Here is a 21,415-nt window from a genome sequence, read left to right as displayed (position 1 = left end):
AAGTAGCTGGTAACATAATAGAAGTTCAAAAAATGATAGTGCTACTAGGGTGGGTAACATCCTCCCAAGAAATGGCAGGCAAGGAAAGTGGTAGAGGTATACATTTCTATATTCTGGCCTCAAATATGGATGCCATAAAAGAGCTCAGAGCTACTCTTTCCACCCGCAACCTGTCCCTGACCATGCCACAAACAACCAGAAAGAGAAGGACCATTGTTGAGGGGAAGAGGCAAGGAAGCCATCTTAGCCCTCCCTCGAGGTCCATCCAGCTCAAGTCGTCTTCCTTCCACGAAGCTTTCTGACAGTCCTGTCCCAGGCATTCTCCCCACCCACGTTTAACCCTCTAACTTAGATGCCGAGTTACAGTATTCACACATCTCCAATAAGTGTAACTTTGTTCTCCAACTCAGTTTTAAGCCTCTGGAGGGTGAAGTCTATGTTAGGTCACTTGTGTGCATTTCTTATGAGCACATAAGGCTGGGTACAAAAGGCCTCAAGAAATACCCAGTATATTGAATATCTGTCCATTTAGGTTTCAGAATAGCCCTGAAATTTGAGTATATCATGTCTGCATGTACCACAGATGGCACAGGTGGGAACTTAAAAAGGGAAGGCTTTTCTCATTGTTGTTTTCATGCACAGAACTACATTTTTCTTTACACGATAAATTGTCCTTACACATCAGTTACATGAAAAGTAATGTACTTGGGCCTCTGGTGAATACAGAGATGAATGATACCTGGATCTTGCTCTCAAGTCATTCCCATCCTAATAGGGGGGGATAGAGCCACTAAAACGAACAGGTCTGATTCAGAGTACGACAAGATTAGTACCTTAGTAATCAGACAAAGGAACTTGGAACGTCTTAGGCTTCCAGAAAGATACATTACTTAAACTGAGTGTTCATGGATGATGCAAATCTGGGCATGTGGGAATAAGGTAAAGGGCATCTGATTGATAAATGGTAAGACATGTACATGGAACAACAAATAATACTGTTTGTGTGGACTGTAGGATAAGTGAAGAACAGTGATGGAAATGTAGATCAGAAACATTTGTTGAGCCCTGCTGGTGTGGCTCAGTGGATTGAGTACTGGCCTGCAAACCAAATGGTCACTGGTTTGATTCCCATTAAGGGCACATGCCTGGGTTGTGGACCAGGTATGTCCCCAGTTGGGGGCGTACGAGAGGCCACCAGTTGATGTATCTCTCACGCATTGATGTTTCTCTCCCTCTCTTTCTCCCTCCCTTCCCCTCTCTCTAAAAATAAATAAATAAAATCTTTAAAAAGGAAAAGAAACATCAGTTGATACCAAATGGAAGAGGATAGTGAATTCTAGCTCAAAAATATTTGAGTTTATTCTGCAAGCATTGGGGAGCTATGAAACCAAATCTAAGTCTAAGCCTAATTATCTATCTATCTATCTATCTATCTATTTATCTAGAGATTTTTTTCCCCAAGCTGCTTAATAAGTACATGATTAGACTTGGGTTCCAGAGTACTTGAAAGCAGCATATAAAATCAGCAGGGAGAAATCTATGTGTACAGGCCTATTATACATTGATCTGGAAACCAACCCAAGTCCTCATTGTGCAAGTAGGGAAGTGATTGGCTCAAGGTCACATGGGAAGTTAGTTTCAGTATTAAGGCTGGAATCTAGGTCTCTTAACTCCCAGTTATGTGACTCTTCCATCCCTGCCCCCTCGGTTTGACATTGTGGCTTTATGGTGGCAAGTTTGAGTCAGGAGATAAAAACATTGGGCTCTTTTAATCAAGAAAGCTCTTTGCTGCTACTTCAAAGTTTGACTTGTAATTGATCATCAAGTTGGAGCTCCCAGTAAAGGACTGTGGAGGACACAAGGGTAATGACATTTGTTTTCCAAGGCTTTGGGTTGATGTCCATCTAGATATGGCTATAACTTGGGAAGGAATGGGGTTCATATTTAGGGAGATTGATATCTGGTTCTCTTACCAAGGGAAGTGATAACCCTAGGATGAACACAGCTTCAGGTAGAAGTGTTTTTGACTCTTGACTGCAGCCTATGCTTCCTGTCCAACATCTCCTCCAGTAATCAGAAATGGAAGAGCATTGTCAGATCTGGTAATCTGTGATCTGCAGTGAGCGAGCTGCATTATATGATCTAGTGGATCTCAATCCTGACTACACATTGCACCACCTGGGGAGCTCTTAAAAATACCCATACCCGGGTCCTACCCCAGTCAATTAAACCAGGATCTCTGAGGATGGAGCCAAGGTACTGTACATTTTAATGTTCCCAATGTGTATCCACAGTTGAAAACCATTGGTACTTGGGAATACATGGGCATCAGAAATCAGATGGACCTGGATCTATTGCCAGTTAACTGTGAGGTTACCTCTCATCTCTGCGTCTCTGTTTCCTCATCTGTAGAACAGAGATAATACTTTATCTTACAGGGTTATAGCCAGTGATAAATGAGAATTTATGCATAAAGTACTGAGTATAGTATCACAGTACCTGGAACTGAGCAGGTGTTCAGTGAAAAGGTAGCTAAAATTTTACTGGTTATTTTATTATGACTACCACTGTTATTATTTCTAATTTTTAATTATTAATAATAACAAAAAAGCAGACCCTACGAAGAACAGTGGGTGCAGTCATCACTCTACCGCTTACCCATGTGATTGTGGGTGAGTCAATTCACCTTTCTGAACCTCAGTTTCCTTCTTTGTAAAATGGGGACGATAAGTAACGTCCATCCGATCTTTTCTTCCAAGCTTATTGTGAGCATCAAATAGTTTTCTGGGAGAGTGCTTTGATGGGTATAATAAGGTGTATTAGAAAAATCAGATTGTTATTATAATCAGGGTCATTTTTTCCAATGTACCTAACCTGGTGCTAAGAGGAATGGCATGTCCAGAAATGTAAGATACAGTCTAGATGGGGAGGCAGAATTTATATGGGTGTACATGAATAGTACCTGTTTCCTTCCTCCCTTAGAACACTAAGCACACTGTATTATTACCATTACTTCTTTTCGTGTCTGTCTTCCTTGTGAGAATGGCTAACTAAAAAAACTAAAAAAACCACACAGCACTATATAAACACTTCACAAGTGCTTACATGAATGGGGATTAGCTATACCAGCTGGAGTGTTCAGAGAGGCAAGATTTGAGCTGAGTGTTGAGGAATGGTTACAATCCAGTTCACACGTGAGAATAGGGGCATATGTTGAAGAATTAGGACAGAGTCTAGCACTTACTTAACCCCTGGTGTATGCGAGGCATTCTCTATAGGCCATCTAATTTAGGAGGGGTTATCACCTATTTCCCAGATGAAGAAATTGATAGTCAAAGAGATAAAATAACTGGCCAGGGTCCCACGGCTTGGAAGTAGCAGGAAATGGCCTCAATGCTAGGTCTGACCCCCAACTGCAGGCTCTCTGTACTTTCCACTGTGCCATACTGTTTCACCCAGAAGTGACAGTGAAGACCTTGCTTCGATAGGGTAATGAGGAGACCAATTTGACGAGAGTGGAGCTGGTCCAGAATTAGTGCCTGGGATGACAATTTGGGACCTGCTCATAGAAGGCCTTGAATTTATGTTAAGGAGTTTGAACTTTTTTCTGTACATTTAATAGCCACTGGAAAGATTTTTAAGGAGGAGAGAAACAATGTAAAACTACTTAGGGTAAATCTTGCAACAGTATTATATGGATTCAAGTTAATGTGTTTTACATTGATCTTAAATTTTTTTTATAGAAGAAAGCTTAATGAATATCAAGATTTACTAATGAAAACTGAATGGACATCAAGATCTACTAACACTCTTGCACAGTCGTGCATGTGTCTGTTTCCATATGGTGTTCATCAGGCCGTGGACACTTTTTGTGGACTTTCGTTCACTTATTTTCTATGCATATATTTTCTGACCTGGCCCAAGTTCTTGTCAGTTCATGCATAATGCACGTTGGTTAAATGCTTGTAAGAATCGACTCATTTGCTTAGCCTTTGTTGTTGGGTCTGTTAAGAAGCATGTTTTTTGTGCCAGTTGTTTTTCATTTCTTTTCTTTTGGGTTAAATTCATTTGGACCTGATCCCCAAAGTGGATCGACTGGATCAACGAGTATGGGCTATCTCATATGTACGATTTTGCGTTTCATCCACATTGTTCCAGAATTCTTGATGGCTGTCTAGATAGAATAAGCCCAGTGTACAGTGGCACCAGCAATGTGTAACTGCATCCATTTCACCATGCTGCTGCCAGACTTGTCTTATACAAATGAACGTGTATTTATTTTATACTGACTGACCTGGAAACTGGAGACACAATGGCAGGAAGCCAAGTTAGGAGACTGCTACAGTAGTCAAGGCCTAAGTGAGAAAGCCTTGAGTTTGGTGATGATGAATTTAGCACATTCAAATTCATCATCAAACATTGACTAAGCACCCACTATGTGCCAGGCACTATACAAAACATGTTAGCGCCCAATGAAAGTCTCTCAGTATCTTTGTAAAGTAATTATTATTGGTCTTGATTATATAGATAAGAAAACTGAGACTCAGCAAATTGACGTGACATACCCTGGGTCACACAACTATGAACTTCGGAGCTGGCATTCAGACACAGACTTTCTGAAGGGATAGCTGCTGGAAGAATTATTTAAAACAAAAACCAAGCAGAGTTGTTAGTGACCAAAAACACATGGGTGCCAAGGGTGGTGGCCTAGATAACTCTGATATTGCATAGTTTTCCACTTGGCTAACCATCAAAGTTCTTGGTGTTGTTTTCTCTTCCAGGAGACTCTGACAGTTTCAGCAAAGTGCGGCCTCCAGGAGAAAAGCCAACCATCATCCGTCCCCCAGTGAGGCCTCCAGACCCTTTCTGCCGGGCAGCTACTCCCCAGAAAACAGAACCAAAGCCAGATACTGTAGCTGGCAATGCAGGGGAAATCCCACCATCTGTGTAAGTGGGGTTATTCCTCATTCTTGACTTAAGACCCATCTTAGGCCACCAGGAATGCTGTCAGGATTACCACTGTGGTTTTGAAAGGCAAATAGTGCCCAGCCCTTGGGCATCATTCAGTTTATAGTCTAGGGGAATGCACAGACCAGCCCTGTTTTGAGTGTTCCACTCAACACTGAAGGCTGAGAGACTTCCCAAAAGTTGAAGGCTTTGAACCTTAGAGTCTCATAGGAGACCCATTCTTTCTCGCTATCCTGAACTCTGACGGGTGATAAGATTACCTTTGATTTTCATGCTCCCTTTGCTCTGGAAATTCTTCTTTTTTTTCTTGTTATTGCTACTGGTTTTAAAGGTAATTTAATGAATATTTTTTAAAAAGCTTCCAATATGACTCAGATCCTCCAGAGAGCCTTTTGCAGGGTATGAGCCTCCCATGAGGCTGGGCTGCAAACCAAGGAGCCAGAGCTAAAGCCGCTACAGTGAGGCCACAGCAGTTCTCAGGGAGTGGCCTTGCTTGGCCACAGCCAGCCTGGCCCGGCCTCTCCTCACTCACTGCCTGGGATCCCTCTCAGTATATTTCCTCCTGGTGTTTCTTTTTCTTGTGTCTCTTGTTTTCCGTAATTGTGACATGGGCAAATTTTTTAAAAGCTTTCACCATTTTGACTCATTAGCTAAGTGTACAAGGGTGGACCCCCCCCCCCAAAAAAAAACCTGGGACTTAATTATAAAAAACTGTGTATTTATATGTTTAAACTTCAGTCACCTTCAAAGGACTCTCCATTTGGTGCAATGCACCTATTGAGATGTTTTTTCCACTGCTCAGAACAGTTTTTGAACTTGTCGACTTTGATGCCTCTTAGTGCTTCTGCGTTGTTTTTTTTTTTTCCACCTCCTTCACATCAGCAAAACGTTTCCCTTTGAGGACTTTCCTCATCCTAGGAAACAAAAACAAGTTGCTCGGGGCAAGATCGGGTGAATGGGAGCGTGGGGCATGGGGGTCATGTCATTTTGAGTCAAAAACTGCTGAACACTTAGTGCGGTGTGGACAGGTGTGCTAGGAAATCACCCATCATGAAATGGGCAAAGGCATTGAAAGAGTCTTCAAAAAAATTCACCGAAGCCAAACACAGCCTCTCACAACAATGGCAGCTGGTACGCTGATACAGATGGGCTCCTAGAACACTCAGCTGGGGGTTGGTCAGCCTATACTACAAGGGGCCCACCCTCCAGAAGATAATTCTGGGTTTTGGGGTGTCCCCCTTGTATTTACACAGTGCCAAAAATTATACTTGAAACCCATGAATAGCCTAAGTAAGTGGGTAACATACTTAGACCATTCTGAACCAGTGGGTATCAACCATAGCCTTGAGGGTACCTATAGTCTCTGAGCCATTTCACATTCTGATACTTGAGTTTTTCCTCAGACCCTGGTCCTTTGCAAGCTTGGCCATGGCCTGGCATTGATGTTCCATCTGGTTCATATTCTCTTGTTCTTCCATTGGCTGTTGGTTCTCACATGTATTCCAAATTAACTCAAGGGATTTGGTTGGCTTCTATTTACAGGGTGGCTTCCAGGACCAGGTTCTTTGAAACAGCTTCCCGGAAAACAGGAAGGTAAGAGACACAGGCTACAGAAGAGAAAGAAAATCACTTTCTAATAAATGCATCATAAGGATCTCATTTGCTCCTTTATATTCTCTTTCTCATTTCTCTGGGTCTCTATCTCTGACTCTCTGTTCCTGTGTTTGTCCCTTTCTTTCCCACAACTCTGTCCCTGTTTCTTACCGTGAGTTTGTCTTTTTTTCTATACCTGTTGGTCCCTCTGTCTTTTGTCACTCTGTCCCTCTTACACTCTGTTTCTTCCTGTGTCTCTATCATTCTGTATCTTTCTGTCTCTATGTGCTTTTCTGCTTATACTCATGTCTATGCTTCTGTCTCACTATCTGTTTGTTTCACTTTTTCTGTCTCTCTCCCCACGTGTCTCTTTCTTTATCTGTCTCTGGATATTTTCTCTTTGCCTCCCTTATTGCTTTGCCATTTCTCTTTCCTCTCTCTCTCTCTCTCTCTCTCTCTCTCTCTCTCTCTCTCTCAGACAGACAGATGGACAGACAGACAGACACACACACACACACACACTACTTACATGCCAAGTAGCATTACAAAAACTTTGCATTCAATACTCAATGTAGGTCTTATTTTTGTGTGTGCACGTGAGTTTACTTATTTACAACTTATGATATTCTTAAAGGGCAGCTGACAAGAATATATAGAATGCCATCCTCAAACTTCAACAGCCTTAGAATAAGCATGGATGGCCCTCATTTCAGAGGTAAACATTCTATTTAGGTGGTTGTTCTCAAACTGACTGTGCATGTAAATCACCTTGAGAAATCTAAGAGAAAAACAAGCAAACACAGAATCCTGCCTTTCACTCTAGACACATTAAAACAGAATTTCTAAGCGTAGTGCCTAAGAATCTTTTTTTGTTTTATTTCCTTCTTCCCTCCTTCCTTCCCTTACTCCTTTCCCTCCTTCCTTCTTCTCAAGAGCTGATGCAGACTGTCCAAGGTCTGGCATTTGTCACCATTTTGCCAAGAACACCTGGACAAATGGTTGCTTAGCCTTTAGGCATTCTTTTGTGAATTTTCTCCCCGTTACTTGTCAGAAAGTTTGAAATTGTGCTTCTGGACTGCTGATAGGAGTGTAACTCTTCTAGGTGGTTGGTTAAAAGTAGAACAATGTGCCTTTACCAATAGTGAACTGAGGTAGGTTTGACATCATCTAGTCAAAACTATGGGACCTGCCTCACCAGGACGTGATTCTGCACAGCAGATCACCCTAGTCCTGCTTAGCAGTCAGTCACTGGGAACCCTAGGCAGGGCCAAGTTCTCCTTGGACAATAATTTACCACTTATTCCATTACAAAGAATAAAAGTAAGGTCAACACCCCAGATTTCTCTTCATGATAGAATGAAAATAAAGTTTTCATCTAGGACTTTTTGAAGCAGACCTAATGAAATGTCCACCTTGTAAAAAAGAAAAACAGATAAAAAGAGAGGGAGAGAAGGAGGGAGGGAGAGAAAGAGGAAATGAGAGAGAGACTCTTAATAAAGTACCCATCTATAAGCAGGACTAGTCCCTACTTCCTGGTGGTTCTTTCTCCCTCATAGAATAAGCCATATGAGAAATAAATACCAAGGAAATAAAAGGAAGGAAACTAGAATTAACATAATGAACTGGGCACATATGAAGGAAAGCTTTTAGAAGAGGTGATGTCTGTTTGTTCTAGGGCTTAAAAGATAAATAGAAATACACCAAAAAATGTGAGGGATTGATTGGTAGTCTTAGACAGAGAACCAAGACATTGGGAAGAAATAAATAAGGGGCATGAACAAAGTCCAATAGAATCTTTAAGGCAGACTGACTTCCAATATGGAAACTATAGCCAAACTGGTGTTGAGAGCATGGGAAGATTGGTAACTTCTGTCTGGGCTTTGTCAGCTAGGGGTCAGAGAAGTCTTCAACCACAACATAAAGGGGCACTTTGGGCTGGAACACCACTCTACCTATCTTATGTCTAGGCCTCTGGAATCTAGATATAATCTTTGTCTCCAGATTCCATCTTGGAGGAAGTGCCGGTAAGATCAAAGTGGGTACACCTAACGTTCAGTATGTCAGAAGCCAGCATCCTAGGCACCCACAGGCTCCTCCCAAGCAGCATTTACATAGGGAACCACCCACATTTTAATAGCCACCACTTGTGTCACTGAAATCTACATGCTGGCAAGCTGGTCAAGCTCCTTGGGCTAGCCACAGTCAGTCCTGTCTGTGGAGATTGTTGCCAGGCTCTTCTCTCATCTCTAATGGAAATGATCCTCTGTTTAACCTTTTTGCTTCCCATTTGTACATCTGACATTTGAATGACCTCACTCCCTCATTCATCTCCTTTCCACAACAATTTTTAAAAATTCAAAATAAAATGAGAGGTAGTTCATCGAGAGGGACGGGGCAGACATTTCAGTAAGGGAGAACAGCGTATGCAACACAGGTTAAGGAAGTGACTAGCGTTCCACTTTGGCTAGAAAATGGCGGTGAGCAGAGGGAAGCTTAGCTGGAGGTGAGGCCAGGGAGGTGTACTGGGGACAGATGTAAAGGCCTTGTATGACATACTGAGGAATTTGGTCCTTATACAGTAGTCCATTGGGAGCTATAGAAGACTTTTAAGCATGATAGTGTATATTCAGAGATGACTGAATTGTATAGATAATCATTCTGTTGGTAATGGAAAGATAGATAGATGGGAAAGTCAAGACTGGAGGCAGAGAGACCAATTAGGAGGCTAATCATCCTGGCAAGAGTTGATGAGGCCTTGACCTACGGCATTGCCGGTAGGCATGAAATGGAAGCAGAGATTTTCTTTTTTAATCCTCACCTGAGGTTATGGTTATTGATTCTAGAGAGAAAGGAAGGGAGCAGGGGAGAGAGAGAGATAGAGCAAGAGAAAGAAACTTAGATGTGACAGAGAAACGTTAACCAGCCACCTCTCATAGGCTCCCCAACCCGAGATCGAACTCACAACCTAACAGCCTAGGCACATGCCCTGATCAGGAGTCAAACTTGCAAAATTTTGATGTACAGGAGGACATTCCAACCAACTGAGCCACCCAGCCAGGGCTTTTGGAAGGAGAGGGGTTTGCTGCAGATTCAATAATACCGTGTTGACTTTTCCAACATGGAACACTGGAGAAGGATTAAGAGAGAAATATCTAACTTGGGTAATTAAAGAGATGGTAACAACAATAAATCATCGAGGAACAGCTCAATAAGTTGCTCTGCTCAATTTTGGACACAGTGTTTTTGAAGACTCCATGGGACATCCAGATAGACATGTCCACTAGGTAACTGCAACTTAGACTAGTAGTTGGGGCTGGACCTACAGAGATTTAGGGGTAGAACTTTTGAGATGGGGGCATTCAGTAATACCAAAATGTGAATAGAAACTCTTTCTGGGGGGGTGGGTCCTCCATATTTGCTGGTGATTGAGAGCCCTGGGACCAGCTATTGTCTGGGACATTCTGGCCACAGTATATGGGGTTTGACTATTCAGGATTGTGTTTCCCCCCAGCTGTCCCTATGTGAGGCTAATTTAAGATTGATCTAAGCACATTAAGAGGCCAGGCAAGGCTGGTTTGATCTTCAAGTCAAAGGAAGATTCATGATTCACATGACATTTGCCTCCCTCCTTGCTGTTCTCCCTTTTAGAGATGAATACAGAATGTAGCGTCTGCTCTTGGGTCAATTTCCCTGGGCTCCCCTAGGCTTCCATAGCCTGGCACTTAAAGTCTGGCACATGAAAGATGTCCTCATGTCCAAGAGACTTGGGCTCTCTAAATCTGCCAGAGAGGTAGCTCAACCTATAAGCATGGAACTAGGTGCTTTGAAATATCTGGATGGAATCACTTAGCCATTTTTTAAAATAACCACATTGACGCTGGCCTGGAAGTAGTATCCTTACCCTTGCTTTGCCTTTCCAGTTTTGATTTCTAGAGTCTTAGCGAAATATCTTTCCTCCTTTACCCACAGTTCTCAAGGCAGACTTCCTGGAGACGAGAGTTGAGGCCTCAGGTATGTAGTCTCCCACCCCTGATTCCTTCCTTCCTTCCTTCCTTCCTTCCTTCCTTCCTTCCTTCCTTCCTTCCTTCCTTCCTCTTTCTTTCTTTCTCTCCTTCTCTCCTCCCCTTCCTTTCTTTCTTTCATTTTTTCTTTCTTTCTCTCTTTCTTCCTTCCTTCCTCCCTCCATCCCTCCGGTCCTCCCTCCCTTCCTTCCTTCCTTCCTTCCTCCCCCAGCAAAACTAGAAGGTAGTTTTATACATTGCCTTTGAATCAAGTTCATTAGGAATTCTAGGCTGTGACATTTTAGGCAGGTACATTTCCTTCTCTTGAGCCTCAGTTTCCCAATCTATAAAATGAAAAGGCTGGAACCTTCTAACTCTGGCAATCTTTGGGTCTATAAGAAGATCGATAACCTCTCTTTTGGTATTATAGCAGGTACCAGGAGTCCACCTTAGTACTTGTAGAAAGACTTCATTTCTTCAGACCAAATCACTATTTCAGTGTTACCCCTGCCGAAACTGCCTTCTTAGTCCTTTATATTTGTCCAATGTAAAGCACTTCCACATTCATTAGCTCCCTTGATCCATATCGAATGCCAGATGTAAGGAGGATACTGTGTATGTTTAACTCAACAAATAAAGGAACTGAGGTTCAGAGGGGATAAGTAACTGCTAAGGTCAACAGGAGCCATGGAGATGATGAAAATTTCTTTATCGAGGAGTTCTGATTGCTTGGCTATCAGATTGCTGGTATAACAGGAACCAATGTACACATACATGAGATCCCGGTGTCTGGAGCAGCGCTTTCCATACGCTCCCCAGGCTTCCTTTTCTTTCCTATCACTGCCAGTCTTCAGAGGTGCATAGGTACATAAGCTCCTTCCTTAACTGCCCTCATGGAGGTGAAATCCCAGTAAAAGGAAGTTTGTAGCCATGTTACAGTGGGTGGGTGGGGGATAATCTCAGAGGTATCAGGCTTCTGAATCCCCTGCAGATTTTGTGGGGATTAGAGTGGAGGCCAAAGGCAGCACACGGTTTCTGTTTCTGAGTATCGCACCGTCTTAGGCCTCTTTCATGGAATCAGAATCACAGGGGCCTTTTCCAAGCCAGCCCCTGTTAATCAGAAGATGAGCTACCAATTTTATGGTTAGCTACCTACCAAGAGAGGCCCCACTGTTAAGTGCTTGACCCATGCCAGCTAATTCCCTACTCTCTTCTTTCCCCTTCAGGTTGTAAAAGCCTTGGCCGCAGAAGACCCTTTCCAGGTTCCAGAAGGGTCTTCTTCAAACCCTTGTGTGCTGAGTCATTTTGTGTTGAAGAGCAGCTCCTTCCTGGCCCTGCACCTTCAGGCTCTTGGATGCTATAAATAGGGGGCACGTGTCCTAGAACAGGTTTATTTTTCCTTTGTATTCTGTCTTGATCCCCTCAGAATGTCTATCTTGAGCTCCCGTGGACTGTGAATGTCTGAACTCCCTCAAAGCCAGACTCTGCAGAAACCAAGTTATCCGTCCACCTGAGCTGAAGAGTAGAACTCAGTTTTCAACTCTTTGCTGAACTTCCTGCCTCCTCAAAAGGACATCGAACTCAAATATTTGGGGCTAACCACTGATCTCAAAGGTCTTACCCTGGAACTAAAAGCCACTTGGGTTGGGACCATTACTTAACCTGGAAGCAGGGGAGTTGGACATTTGCTAAACATTGGAGAATCGTAACATGTCTCTTACTGATGATATGGAGCCTGGTGCCAGGTTGGAGCTCTGACGCTGCAATGTATTGCCAAGAACTTGTCTGTTCCTGTGGGGCTAGACAACTTGGGTGATGCCCCCCACAACCCTTCCATGTGGACTCAGGAAGGTGGCCTTCCTGCTCTTGTGTACAGCCGCATAAGACAGACCTGCAAAGCACGTTTTGCATGGCAAAGCCTCCGTCTGTTGGAATGAATCATCTGCCTGTTTTCTCCTCACAGCTTCCTTCCCAAGAAATCAGGAAAGAAAAGCTGAGAACAGCTCTTTTAAAAACGGGAGATGGTGTTTGTCCTGTAGGAGGTCCACTTTGGGGTCAAATGCTGGGAAAAACTGTTCAGATGGATTGAGGCTAGGCAGCTGTCACGCTACATCGTGTTGGCCTTCTGCAGTTAAGCTCTTCTATCTCCTGAAAGAACCAGTTTTTAACCCAGCACCCATGGATGCAGGAACTTCATGAAGCCTCTGAAATGACACACGAATTCCAGGACAATGTGTCTGTTCTGGAGAGATGTCCATAACATTCTACTGAATTTCAAATGGGCTTGTGACCCAATAAAGGTTACGAACCACAGCCTTGAGATAAAAGACTTTTTTTTATTACCCATAAAGTATTTGGTTGGAAAGGCCTTGCAAAAGCATTTACTCTTAACTGCCTAGTTTACTGTTGGGGAAACTGAGGCAGAGCAAGTTAGGAGCCATGCCTAAAGAAGATCCCAGGTCCTTGGGTTCCTACTCAAGGGTTTTTGCATTACACTACACTTACCTAGCAAGGGGTACTATGGTGGATGGCTTTAGTGCTTATTATTTTGGGGGTTTGGATTTCACCCTCTTTTCTTGATCCCCACATATTTTCCACCAAGTGAAATACTCCCAGACAAAAGCTCCTGGTCTTCCTCACTTGCCATCTAAACCATTGGAAAAGAACGAAAACACAGCTGGGCTCATTAGTGAGAAATCTGAGGGGCACACATTGCTGATTCCTGTTTGTTAAAGGGAAGCTGCTAGAACAAGTGTCATTGCTTGTGTTCCCATGCCAACACCAATGGCACAAAACAGGTGCTCAGAGTGCCAACCCAAGGGTTTTCGAACTCGGCTTTCTTTTGGGTGACCAGCTGACCAGAATCAGGATATCTGCTTCCAGTAGCAGAGCACACACTGGGGAGGATGACGAATAGGCCTTATCTGGATACTGCTTTGTTCCCGTCGCTTGTGCACACTCATTGCTTCAGGTGAGCCTCACACAGCCATATCATCTAGGGAGAGCTCTGGTGTGTGGCCTTAGACACGTTCCTTCTCCACTCTGAGTCTGTTTCCCCATTTTAAAGGGTTAGATCATCGCCAGTTGTCTTTAGTTAATGGGCATGAGAATCACCCAGACAGATGAGTGGCAGAAGGGAAATGAGCAGGAGTTTTCTCTCATTTCCTTGAAGCTCATAGAGGTGGCATAACTTGCCCAAGGTCACACGGATAGGAAATAGATTGAGTTCTAGTCATTGTGTTTTCCCCTATGCTGTGCTGCTTTTCTGGGAAATGTCAGGAGCTCCAAGATTTTAATTGCTTCAACCCAATTACTTCAAAACAGATTGATTTTTCCTCCCTGTTGGAGTATATCCTAACAGTTTTATGACTTGAAACACTGCAGAGCACTCTTTCGTCCATCCTTTTGTCCTCATAACAGTCCCATAAAGTAGATAAAAGCAGGTAATTTGCCCCCATTTGACAGATGTGCAAATTAAGGCCCAGGACCATTGTTTTAGTTTTCTACTTCTGTTGTAAGAAATGATTACGAATTAAGCAGCTTAAAACATCATCCCTTTATTTTCTCAGGGTTTTTATAGGTCAGAAGTTCTGCATAGTGTGACTGGATCCTCTTTTTAAGGTCTCACTGAACTAAAATCAAGGTATCAGCCAGGATGTGGTTGTCAGCTGGGGCTCAGGATCCTTTTCCAAGTTCACGTGTTGTAAGCAGAATTCACTTCCTTGTTGTGGGACTGAGGTCCCCATTTTTGATATGTGGTCCCCTCCACCTTCAAGGAAGCAATGAATGGCACATCAAATCCTTTTGCTTCCCCTTCCTCTGACTTCCTCTTCTGCCTCTGCTCTTAAGGACCTGTTCTTCTTTTTTTTAAAGTACATTTTATTGATTATGCTGTTACAGTTTTCCTAATTTTTTTTCCCTTTGCTCCTCTTTGCCCAATACTCTCCTTCCCTCCAGCAATGCACCCCCCCCCCTTAGTTCATGTCCATGGGTTGTGCATGTAAGTTCTTTGGCTTCACCCTTTCCTATACTATTCTTAACATCCCCCTGTTTATTTAGTTCCTACCAATTATGCTTCTTAATCCTTGCACCTTTTCCTGCATTCTTCCCCCGCCCCCCAGCTGATGATAACCCTCCAAATAATCCCCACACCTATGGTTCTCTTCCTGTTCTGGCTGTTTGCTTAGTTTGTTTTTGTTTTTACTTTTTAGATTCAGTTGTTGATAATTGTGAGTTTGTTGTCATTTTACTATTCATAGTTTTGCTCTTTTTCTTAAATGTGTCCTTTTAACATTTGTTATAATAAGGATGATGAATTCCTTTAGCTTTACTTTGTCTGGGAAGCGCTTTATCTGCCCTTCCATTCTAAATGATAGCTTTGCTGGATAGAATAATCTAGGTTGTAGGTCCTTACTTTTCTTCACTTTGAATATTTCTTGCCAATCCCTTCTTGCCTTCAAAGTTTCTTTTGAGAAATCAGCTGACAGTCTTATGGGAACTCCTTTGCAGGTAACTCTCTTTTGTCTTGCTGCTTTTAAGATTCTCTCATTATCTTTAACCTTTGGCATTTCAATTATGATGTGCCTTGGTGTGATCCTATTTGGGTCTAGCTTGTTTGGGACTCTCTGTGCTTTCTGGACTTGTATGTCTGTTTCCTTACCCAAATTAGGGAAGTTTTCTTTCATTATTTTTTTCAAATAAGTTTTCAGTTTCTTGCTCTCCCTCTTCTCCTTCTGATTTGGATGTTGGTATGTTTAAAATTGCCCCAGAGGTTCCTAAGCCTCTCCTAATTTTTTTTCAATTCTTGTTTCTCCATTCTGTACTGGTTGACTGTTTATTTCTTCCTTATGTTCCAAATCGTTCATCTGAACCCCTGCTTCATTCCCTTCACCATTGGTTTCATGTGGATTTTCCTTTGTTTCAATTAGCACAGCCTTTACTTCTTCCCTTATGCGTTTGCCATAATCATGTCTTTCAAGTCTGTGAGCATCGTTATCACTAGTGTTTTGAATTCTGCATCTGTTAGGTTGGCTATCTCCTTGTTGCTTAGTTCTCCCACTGGAGCCTTGACCTGTTCCCTATTTGGGGCCATACTTCTCTGTCTCCTCAACTTGATGGCTTGCCCCTGTGTCTTAGGTAGAGCTGTCACACCGCTTACATTGTAATGGGCGGAGCCTTAGGTATTTATCAGTGCAGGGCAACCAGTTTCACCACCTTGTGGTGCTGTATATAGGGGAGGGGTCAGAGAGGGAACAATGCCACTTGTTCAGAACTCACCCCTTTTACCATCACTTCACCTACTTCCCATATGCCTCTAGTTGTTGCCATGTGAGGGTTCCCAGAGTGGGTTGGTTTGTGGACATTCTAGGATGCAGGGGGTAGGTGGGGGGAGCTCTAAACAGACTCATGAGAGACTGGCCGTTTCTTCAGCTGCCCCAGCCCCCACTGTTTTTCACAGCCAGAAGCAATGAGGCTTTATTTTCCCGGCTCTGGAACCATGAGCTGTGCTCCTCAGGTGTCCTTCCCAGCTTTTATAATGTGTGACTGCTCTTTTCAATGGTTGCTACATACACTGCCTCGCTGCCACCGCCACCACCGTCACCACCGCTACAGCACCACACCGTGTCCTCTCCACCCAGGCTTTGCCTTCTTACCTGTCTGGATGAGTATTACTTGTTTATATCTTTCAAGCAGTTCGATTTCCTGGTAGTTCTGATTGTTTTTTCTTTTGAGGTCGATGTAATCCTTCTTATGGTTGTGGAAGGAGGCAAAGCGTGTCTACCTACGCCTCCACCTTGGCCAGAAGTCCGAGTTCTTGTATTTTTCAATGCAGTGTAAGCTGATTGGTTAGAAACTGTCCTGTCTCTTGGCCCCATAACTAGCTACCATGATCCCCACCACCCTATTGATGTTGGCCCCAAACCTGGCTCAGCTCCCCTCCCAACGTCGCCAATTTTTTCTTCCTTCATGAATGAGTTTAATCCCAGGCGTAGCTGCTCTGCACTGTGCAGTTGCCAAAAGTCAAGTCTGGAGGATTCCTATGTCTTAAGGTCTGACATGGGCTCTTTCCTATGACAACTCAATTCTTGGTGATGTGGCTTGGGTACCTTCACCCTCCTGAGCACCGCTTATGCTATTCTGAGGATCAGTTATCTTTCTCACTTTCTTCTTACTGTCACTCTTACATTTTGCACTCCTACTGGCATTACAATTGTGCTTATTGTGTTTCTCCAAGGGTACTCAGTGAGGGGGTGGGTGGTCTTTGTGGGGAGATAGGAAAGAAGCACTATTCTGATGTGAGTGATTTTACACTTAATTGGAAATTAACCCTGGGCTCTTGACTGTCCAGGTTGTACTTATATCCAGCAAGAAATCACATTTTCCCTGAAGTGAATAAGACGTCACAAAATGCCTTAGGAAATGGATCTAAAGAGCCTTTAAAAAAATTTGAAAACCTCTAAGAAAAAAGCATTGGCAGCTAAGTAGCCAGGCTGTTCACACTGTGACAATGGGGAAAAGGGACTCAGCTCTGAAGTGGACAGGTTATGAGAATTTGATTCAGAGCATTTGCATGATTTGTGTTTCTATAATTCGGGGCCCTGAGAATTGAAACAAGGCCCACTGTGGAGTTGGGGGTCCTCTGTGACTAGGGGAAGGAAACATTGCTAAATGTGTGTCACGTGCTCAGCGTGAAGTGGGAGAGCCTTCCTGGAAGACTGGGCCTAAGAGTTAGGGTATGACCACCAGGCAGGCATATTACCTGTATTTTATATACAGGGGTTGGCAAAAGTAGGTTTACAGTTGTAATACCAATAAATAATAATGATCATTAATGAATAATATACAAGAATGTACTCTGTGTTTCGTGTACTCACAACTGTAAACCTACTTTTGCCCATGCCTGTATATGGTCTCTGAGCTTCTCCACCACCTCACTTTAGTCCCAATTTACAGATGAAGAGACTGAGATCCAGAAGACTGTTACTGCCCAAAGTCCCACAGAAAGTAAATGGTGAAAGCTAAGATAGAAGTGGAGGACCTGTAGGAGACCTGAGCCAGTGCAAAGATGGCATATTTTCATTACCGAAAACTCCTCTAACACAGAAGACCCCAAAACCCACTGTTGAACTGGTGTTTGGGTAAACAAAAAACGACTTTTCATTGTTTGCGCTGTGCTGCTGGAGATGCGGAAAATGGGGAATAAGTAAGGGGGTGGCTAGTGCTTGAAGCGAGTTGGGGACAGTGAAGGTGTATGACCATCTCTAGCTTATATGGAGCCTGTATGAATGAGAAAAAGCACTCCTTGCTCAAGCATGATACTTTGTGACCATCTACTAGAAAATTGTAATAAATATACAAATCTCTGATTGAAATGTCAGAGGCACCCCTAGATGGGTCCATCTCAACCTCATTCAAAAACCCTAAGTGTGTTCTAAATAAACATACCAATGGGGGGGGGGGAAACCTGGGAAGGTGCCCAGAAGTGCAAAGGAGGCAAAATGATAATGGGACTGAGACTCTTAATAAATGTGCCTCAGATCCATATAAGGCCTAGAAGGTCATTTATAGACCACAAGGCCCGCATGATTCTAAGGGAGAAAGGATGATAGGGGCTTAGTTAGTGGGAGGGAGGGGCTTTGAATTCACAGTATTACCTTATATTTTCCAAGCCCTGCAAGCTTTAGGATACTGGCTGGTAGCTGAGAGATTTAGTCAATGGAGGAGGGAAAGACCCTTTTCTAGGCACTTTTACACTGAATTTCTCATTTATTTCTTACAACAGCCTTGGCACAGAGTGTGTTATCCTCATTGTAGATATAAGGAACTTCAAGCTCTACAAGGTTAAATGACTTCAGATCACACAGATATTAATTGGTGGTGCTGGGATTTGATCTCAGATGTGTCTAATACCAAAAATAGTGGTTTTGTCTCTTCACAACATAACACAATTGTTGGGCATTTGAGTGTGTGTGCAATCAGTCAGTCTTGGAGAATATAAAGAAGCTGCACAAATTATGTTCAAGGGACCATGATCCCTGGCAAAAGGTAATAGCCAATACCCAGGCCCTGGTGATAGAGGGGATACCGGTGCAGCCAGGATCTTCCTGGTGATCATCAGCTTTCCCCCATTCACACGATTGTCTTCGGTTGGAAATACAGGCCATATTTTACCCCCTTCCCACCCCAGACTTCCAGAAATCCCCAAGGCCTCTATAGATATGTACACATCTATACCTCTTCAGTTGTGGGTTAGGGAGCTGTGGCCGTGGAGCCACCGATGTTGCTCTTGCTGACTTGGTGCCAATGTGAAGGGATCTGAAACCCATCTATCTGTATCTGAGCCAGACAGTGCTATGATCCTCAAGCCCAGCTCCCATAACCTATGATCAAGGTCCCAGTCCTTTATTAAAAAACAAAACAAAAAAAAAAAAAAAAAACCACAGGGAATTCTAATTTGCAACCAGAGCTGAGAACCAGTGTTCCAAACACTAAGCAGATAAGCCAAGGATGGGGAAGTATAACAGATTAATATAAAAATATGTCCAATATCAATGAGTAGATCCGGTTTCTGATAGGAAGAGAAAAGTCTATATGCTGAGATGTATATTTATAAATTAAATCCTATCATTTCAGAAAATAAAAGGTCCCTGTCCTCCAGATAACTACCTCCATTCTTGCTATGTATCCTCTCAGCAGCCACCTCCAGATCTGAAGGTAGAAGGGGGAGGTCAGAGAGAGCTGACCAAGCAACATCTAGCTGTAGTGAGGGACCAAAGGTGGGGTGGACACAGGAATTCACCACAATACATGGACACCATGTACCTTCTCTTGTCAGCCCTCCCAAGTTTTGCATTTTGGGGCTGCCCAGGTCACTCAATAGCCTTAGCCTTTCTCCAGCTTCAGGAAAACTGATTTCCTTCTAGGAGAGTCTTCCTCTTGAGCTAGTTCCTTTCTTTCTTTCTCAAGGTCTGAAAATTGAAGAATTAAGAGATTTTGAAGGGATAGAAAGGGCTCTCCATTTATGTAAGAAATATATGGCATTGACCCTACGGCAGGCACTGTACTCAGGGCTTTACAAATATGAATGTTTCACTCCCCACAACGACCCTATAGATAAATATTGTCATTTCCACTTTAGAGATGAAGAAACTGAGACACAGAGAGGTTAAGTGACTTCCCCACAGTCATATAGCTATGACATGGTGGAGCCAGGTTTCAAAACCAAGTTCCCAGTTCTGAGGTTTTAACTACTATGTTATGTTGCCCACATGATACAGTAGCAAATAATATGGGCTTTGGGAGTCAGGAAGACTCTGAATTTCAATGCCTGTTTTGACACCTGATAGCTATCTTAAACCCTGGCAAGTGACTTCCCTTCTCTAAGCCTTAGTTTCCTCACCTACAACATGAAGGTGGTGGCACGGGCCTCTCAGTGTTGTGGTGAGGATTCCAATGCAAAGTGCCTAGCCTGGAGTAGGTGTTCCAAGTTGGTTCCTCTTCATTTTTCTAACGCTTGATACCAAATTATGATTTGGTAGCCAAACACTAGCCAAGTCACCTTAGCCTGTGCCAGTGCTAAGCAAGCACTTTCTGGCACTATAGATGGTGTTCACTCCTACCAGAGGAGCTGATGGGGCTGACAATTCTGAAGCTATAATTCTTCCAGGATTAATTAGCCATATGGTTCTGTCTCTGCCCAGACATTGGGATGACATAGCCAGCAGGAAGGACATTTGCAGGAAATAACCAAGAGGTCCCATTCACATCTTGCATATACCCCACAAATCTGCCACTGGCACACTTGCTACTGGATGAGCCAGTGGGCTTAGTTGGAAATGCCTGCTTACCTCATAGATGTGTGAAGTCCTAGGGCTGAAAGACACCCTAAGGATCTTGTAGACCAAGTCACCATCCAACTGGGTATAGTGAAGCATCCAAACTCTAGGCTTGCACAGTGTGTGTTCAGATTCTTCCTTTTCAACTCATTAACAATCAAGAGAACAAGTTCTGTTCTCTAAGCCTTAATTTTTTTTTTTGTCTTGTAAAATAGAGATCACTAAGTGCTCATCTTCAAAAGCTATTGTGAGGATTCAGTGAGGTGATGAAGGTAAGGTATTTGACACAGAAAGTGTTTGATAAGTTGAAGCTATTAATTCTGGCACCACATGTGCAGCACAACAAACCTCCAGAGCTCCTCTGACAGAATAATATTGAATGTAAACTCTAATTGAAAAATTAATTAATTAATAAAAACAGAAAAAGAGTTCCTCGTTGCCCACATTTGTTAAGGCTCTTCATGACCTACTCACACAAGGTCTTTTATAAAAAGGGACATTGAAGACTCCACTGTGCAGAGCTGGTCTCATCTTCTTCCTGTCTCCTCTCACCTTACCCACAATCACACACTTAATATCCTGTGAAAACTGGACCCATGTATGTGTTTATGTTTGTAAAAGTCCTGCAAGAAATCAAGTCAACAAATTTCAGAAGTATGGGCAAGAGTAGGGGTACCAACAAGAGCGGTATAGCACTCAGGGTCCAGGAATACCGGGAAGCCATTATACCCTTGGTGTGGAGGGCTAAAGCAACAGAATAATGTTATCAGAGCCTAGTGAGAGCTGGAGCTATGGAGAAGTTCCTAGTAGGAACTATAATCAGGGAAGATTCCAGTCAGCGCCAGAAATGAGTCCCAAAGTAGGGAAGAAACAGGAGAGAAATGCCAGGACCTTCTCCTCCCACTCTTGATCTATCAGTGCCTCCCATTAGCCAAACCCTGCCAGAATCCGACAGACAAGTGGATACAGTCCACAGGGGTAGCCTCCTGGGACACAAAAGAGGGGAGAGAAAGGCAG

The 21,415-nt window shown here is 43.2% G+C and overlaps 1 protein-coding gene and 1 pseudogene across 1 annotated transcript in view; both read left to right on the top strand.

The window, feature by feature from the left end:
• OPHN1 (oligophrenin 1) overlaps positions 1-12,875 on the top strand; it is a 237,036-nt gene extending 224,161 nt beyond the window's left edge. Inside the window, exons 22-25 of the mRNA XM_090264307.1 lie at positions 4,782-4,947; positions 6,511-6,561; positions 10,531-10,572; positions 11,789-12,875. Coding sequence (XP_090120433.1) covers positions 4,782-4,947; positions 6,511-6,561; positions 10,531-10,564 — 251 coding nt within the window. The 3' untranslated portion in view covers positions 10,565-10,572; positions 11,789-12,875. The remainder of the gene's footprint in view (positions 1-4,781; positions 4,948-6,510; positions 6,562-10,530; positions 10,573-11,788) is intronic.
• A 593-nt stretch (positions 12,876-13,468) lies between these two features.
• LOC149990462 (polycomb complex protein BMI-1 pseudogene) overlaps positions 13,469-21,415 on the top strand; it is a 55,036-nt pseudogene continuing 47,089 nt past the window's right edge.

This window comes from Furipterus horrens, unplaced genomic scaffold, assembly GCF_987537825.1.
Source record: "Furipterus horrens unplaced genomic scaffold, mFurHor1.1.pri manual_scaffold_17, whole genome shotgun sequence".
NCBI lineage: Eukaryota > Metazoa > Chordata > Mammalia > Chiroptera > Furipteridae > Furipterus > Furipterus horrens.
Note: the sequence above shows the minus strand (reverse complement) of the source record. Positions and strands in the feature narration are given on the sequence as shown.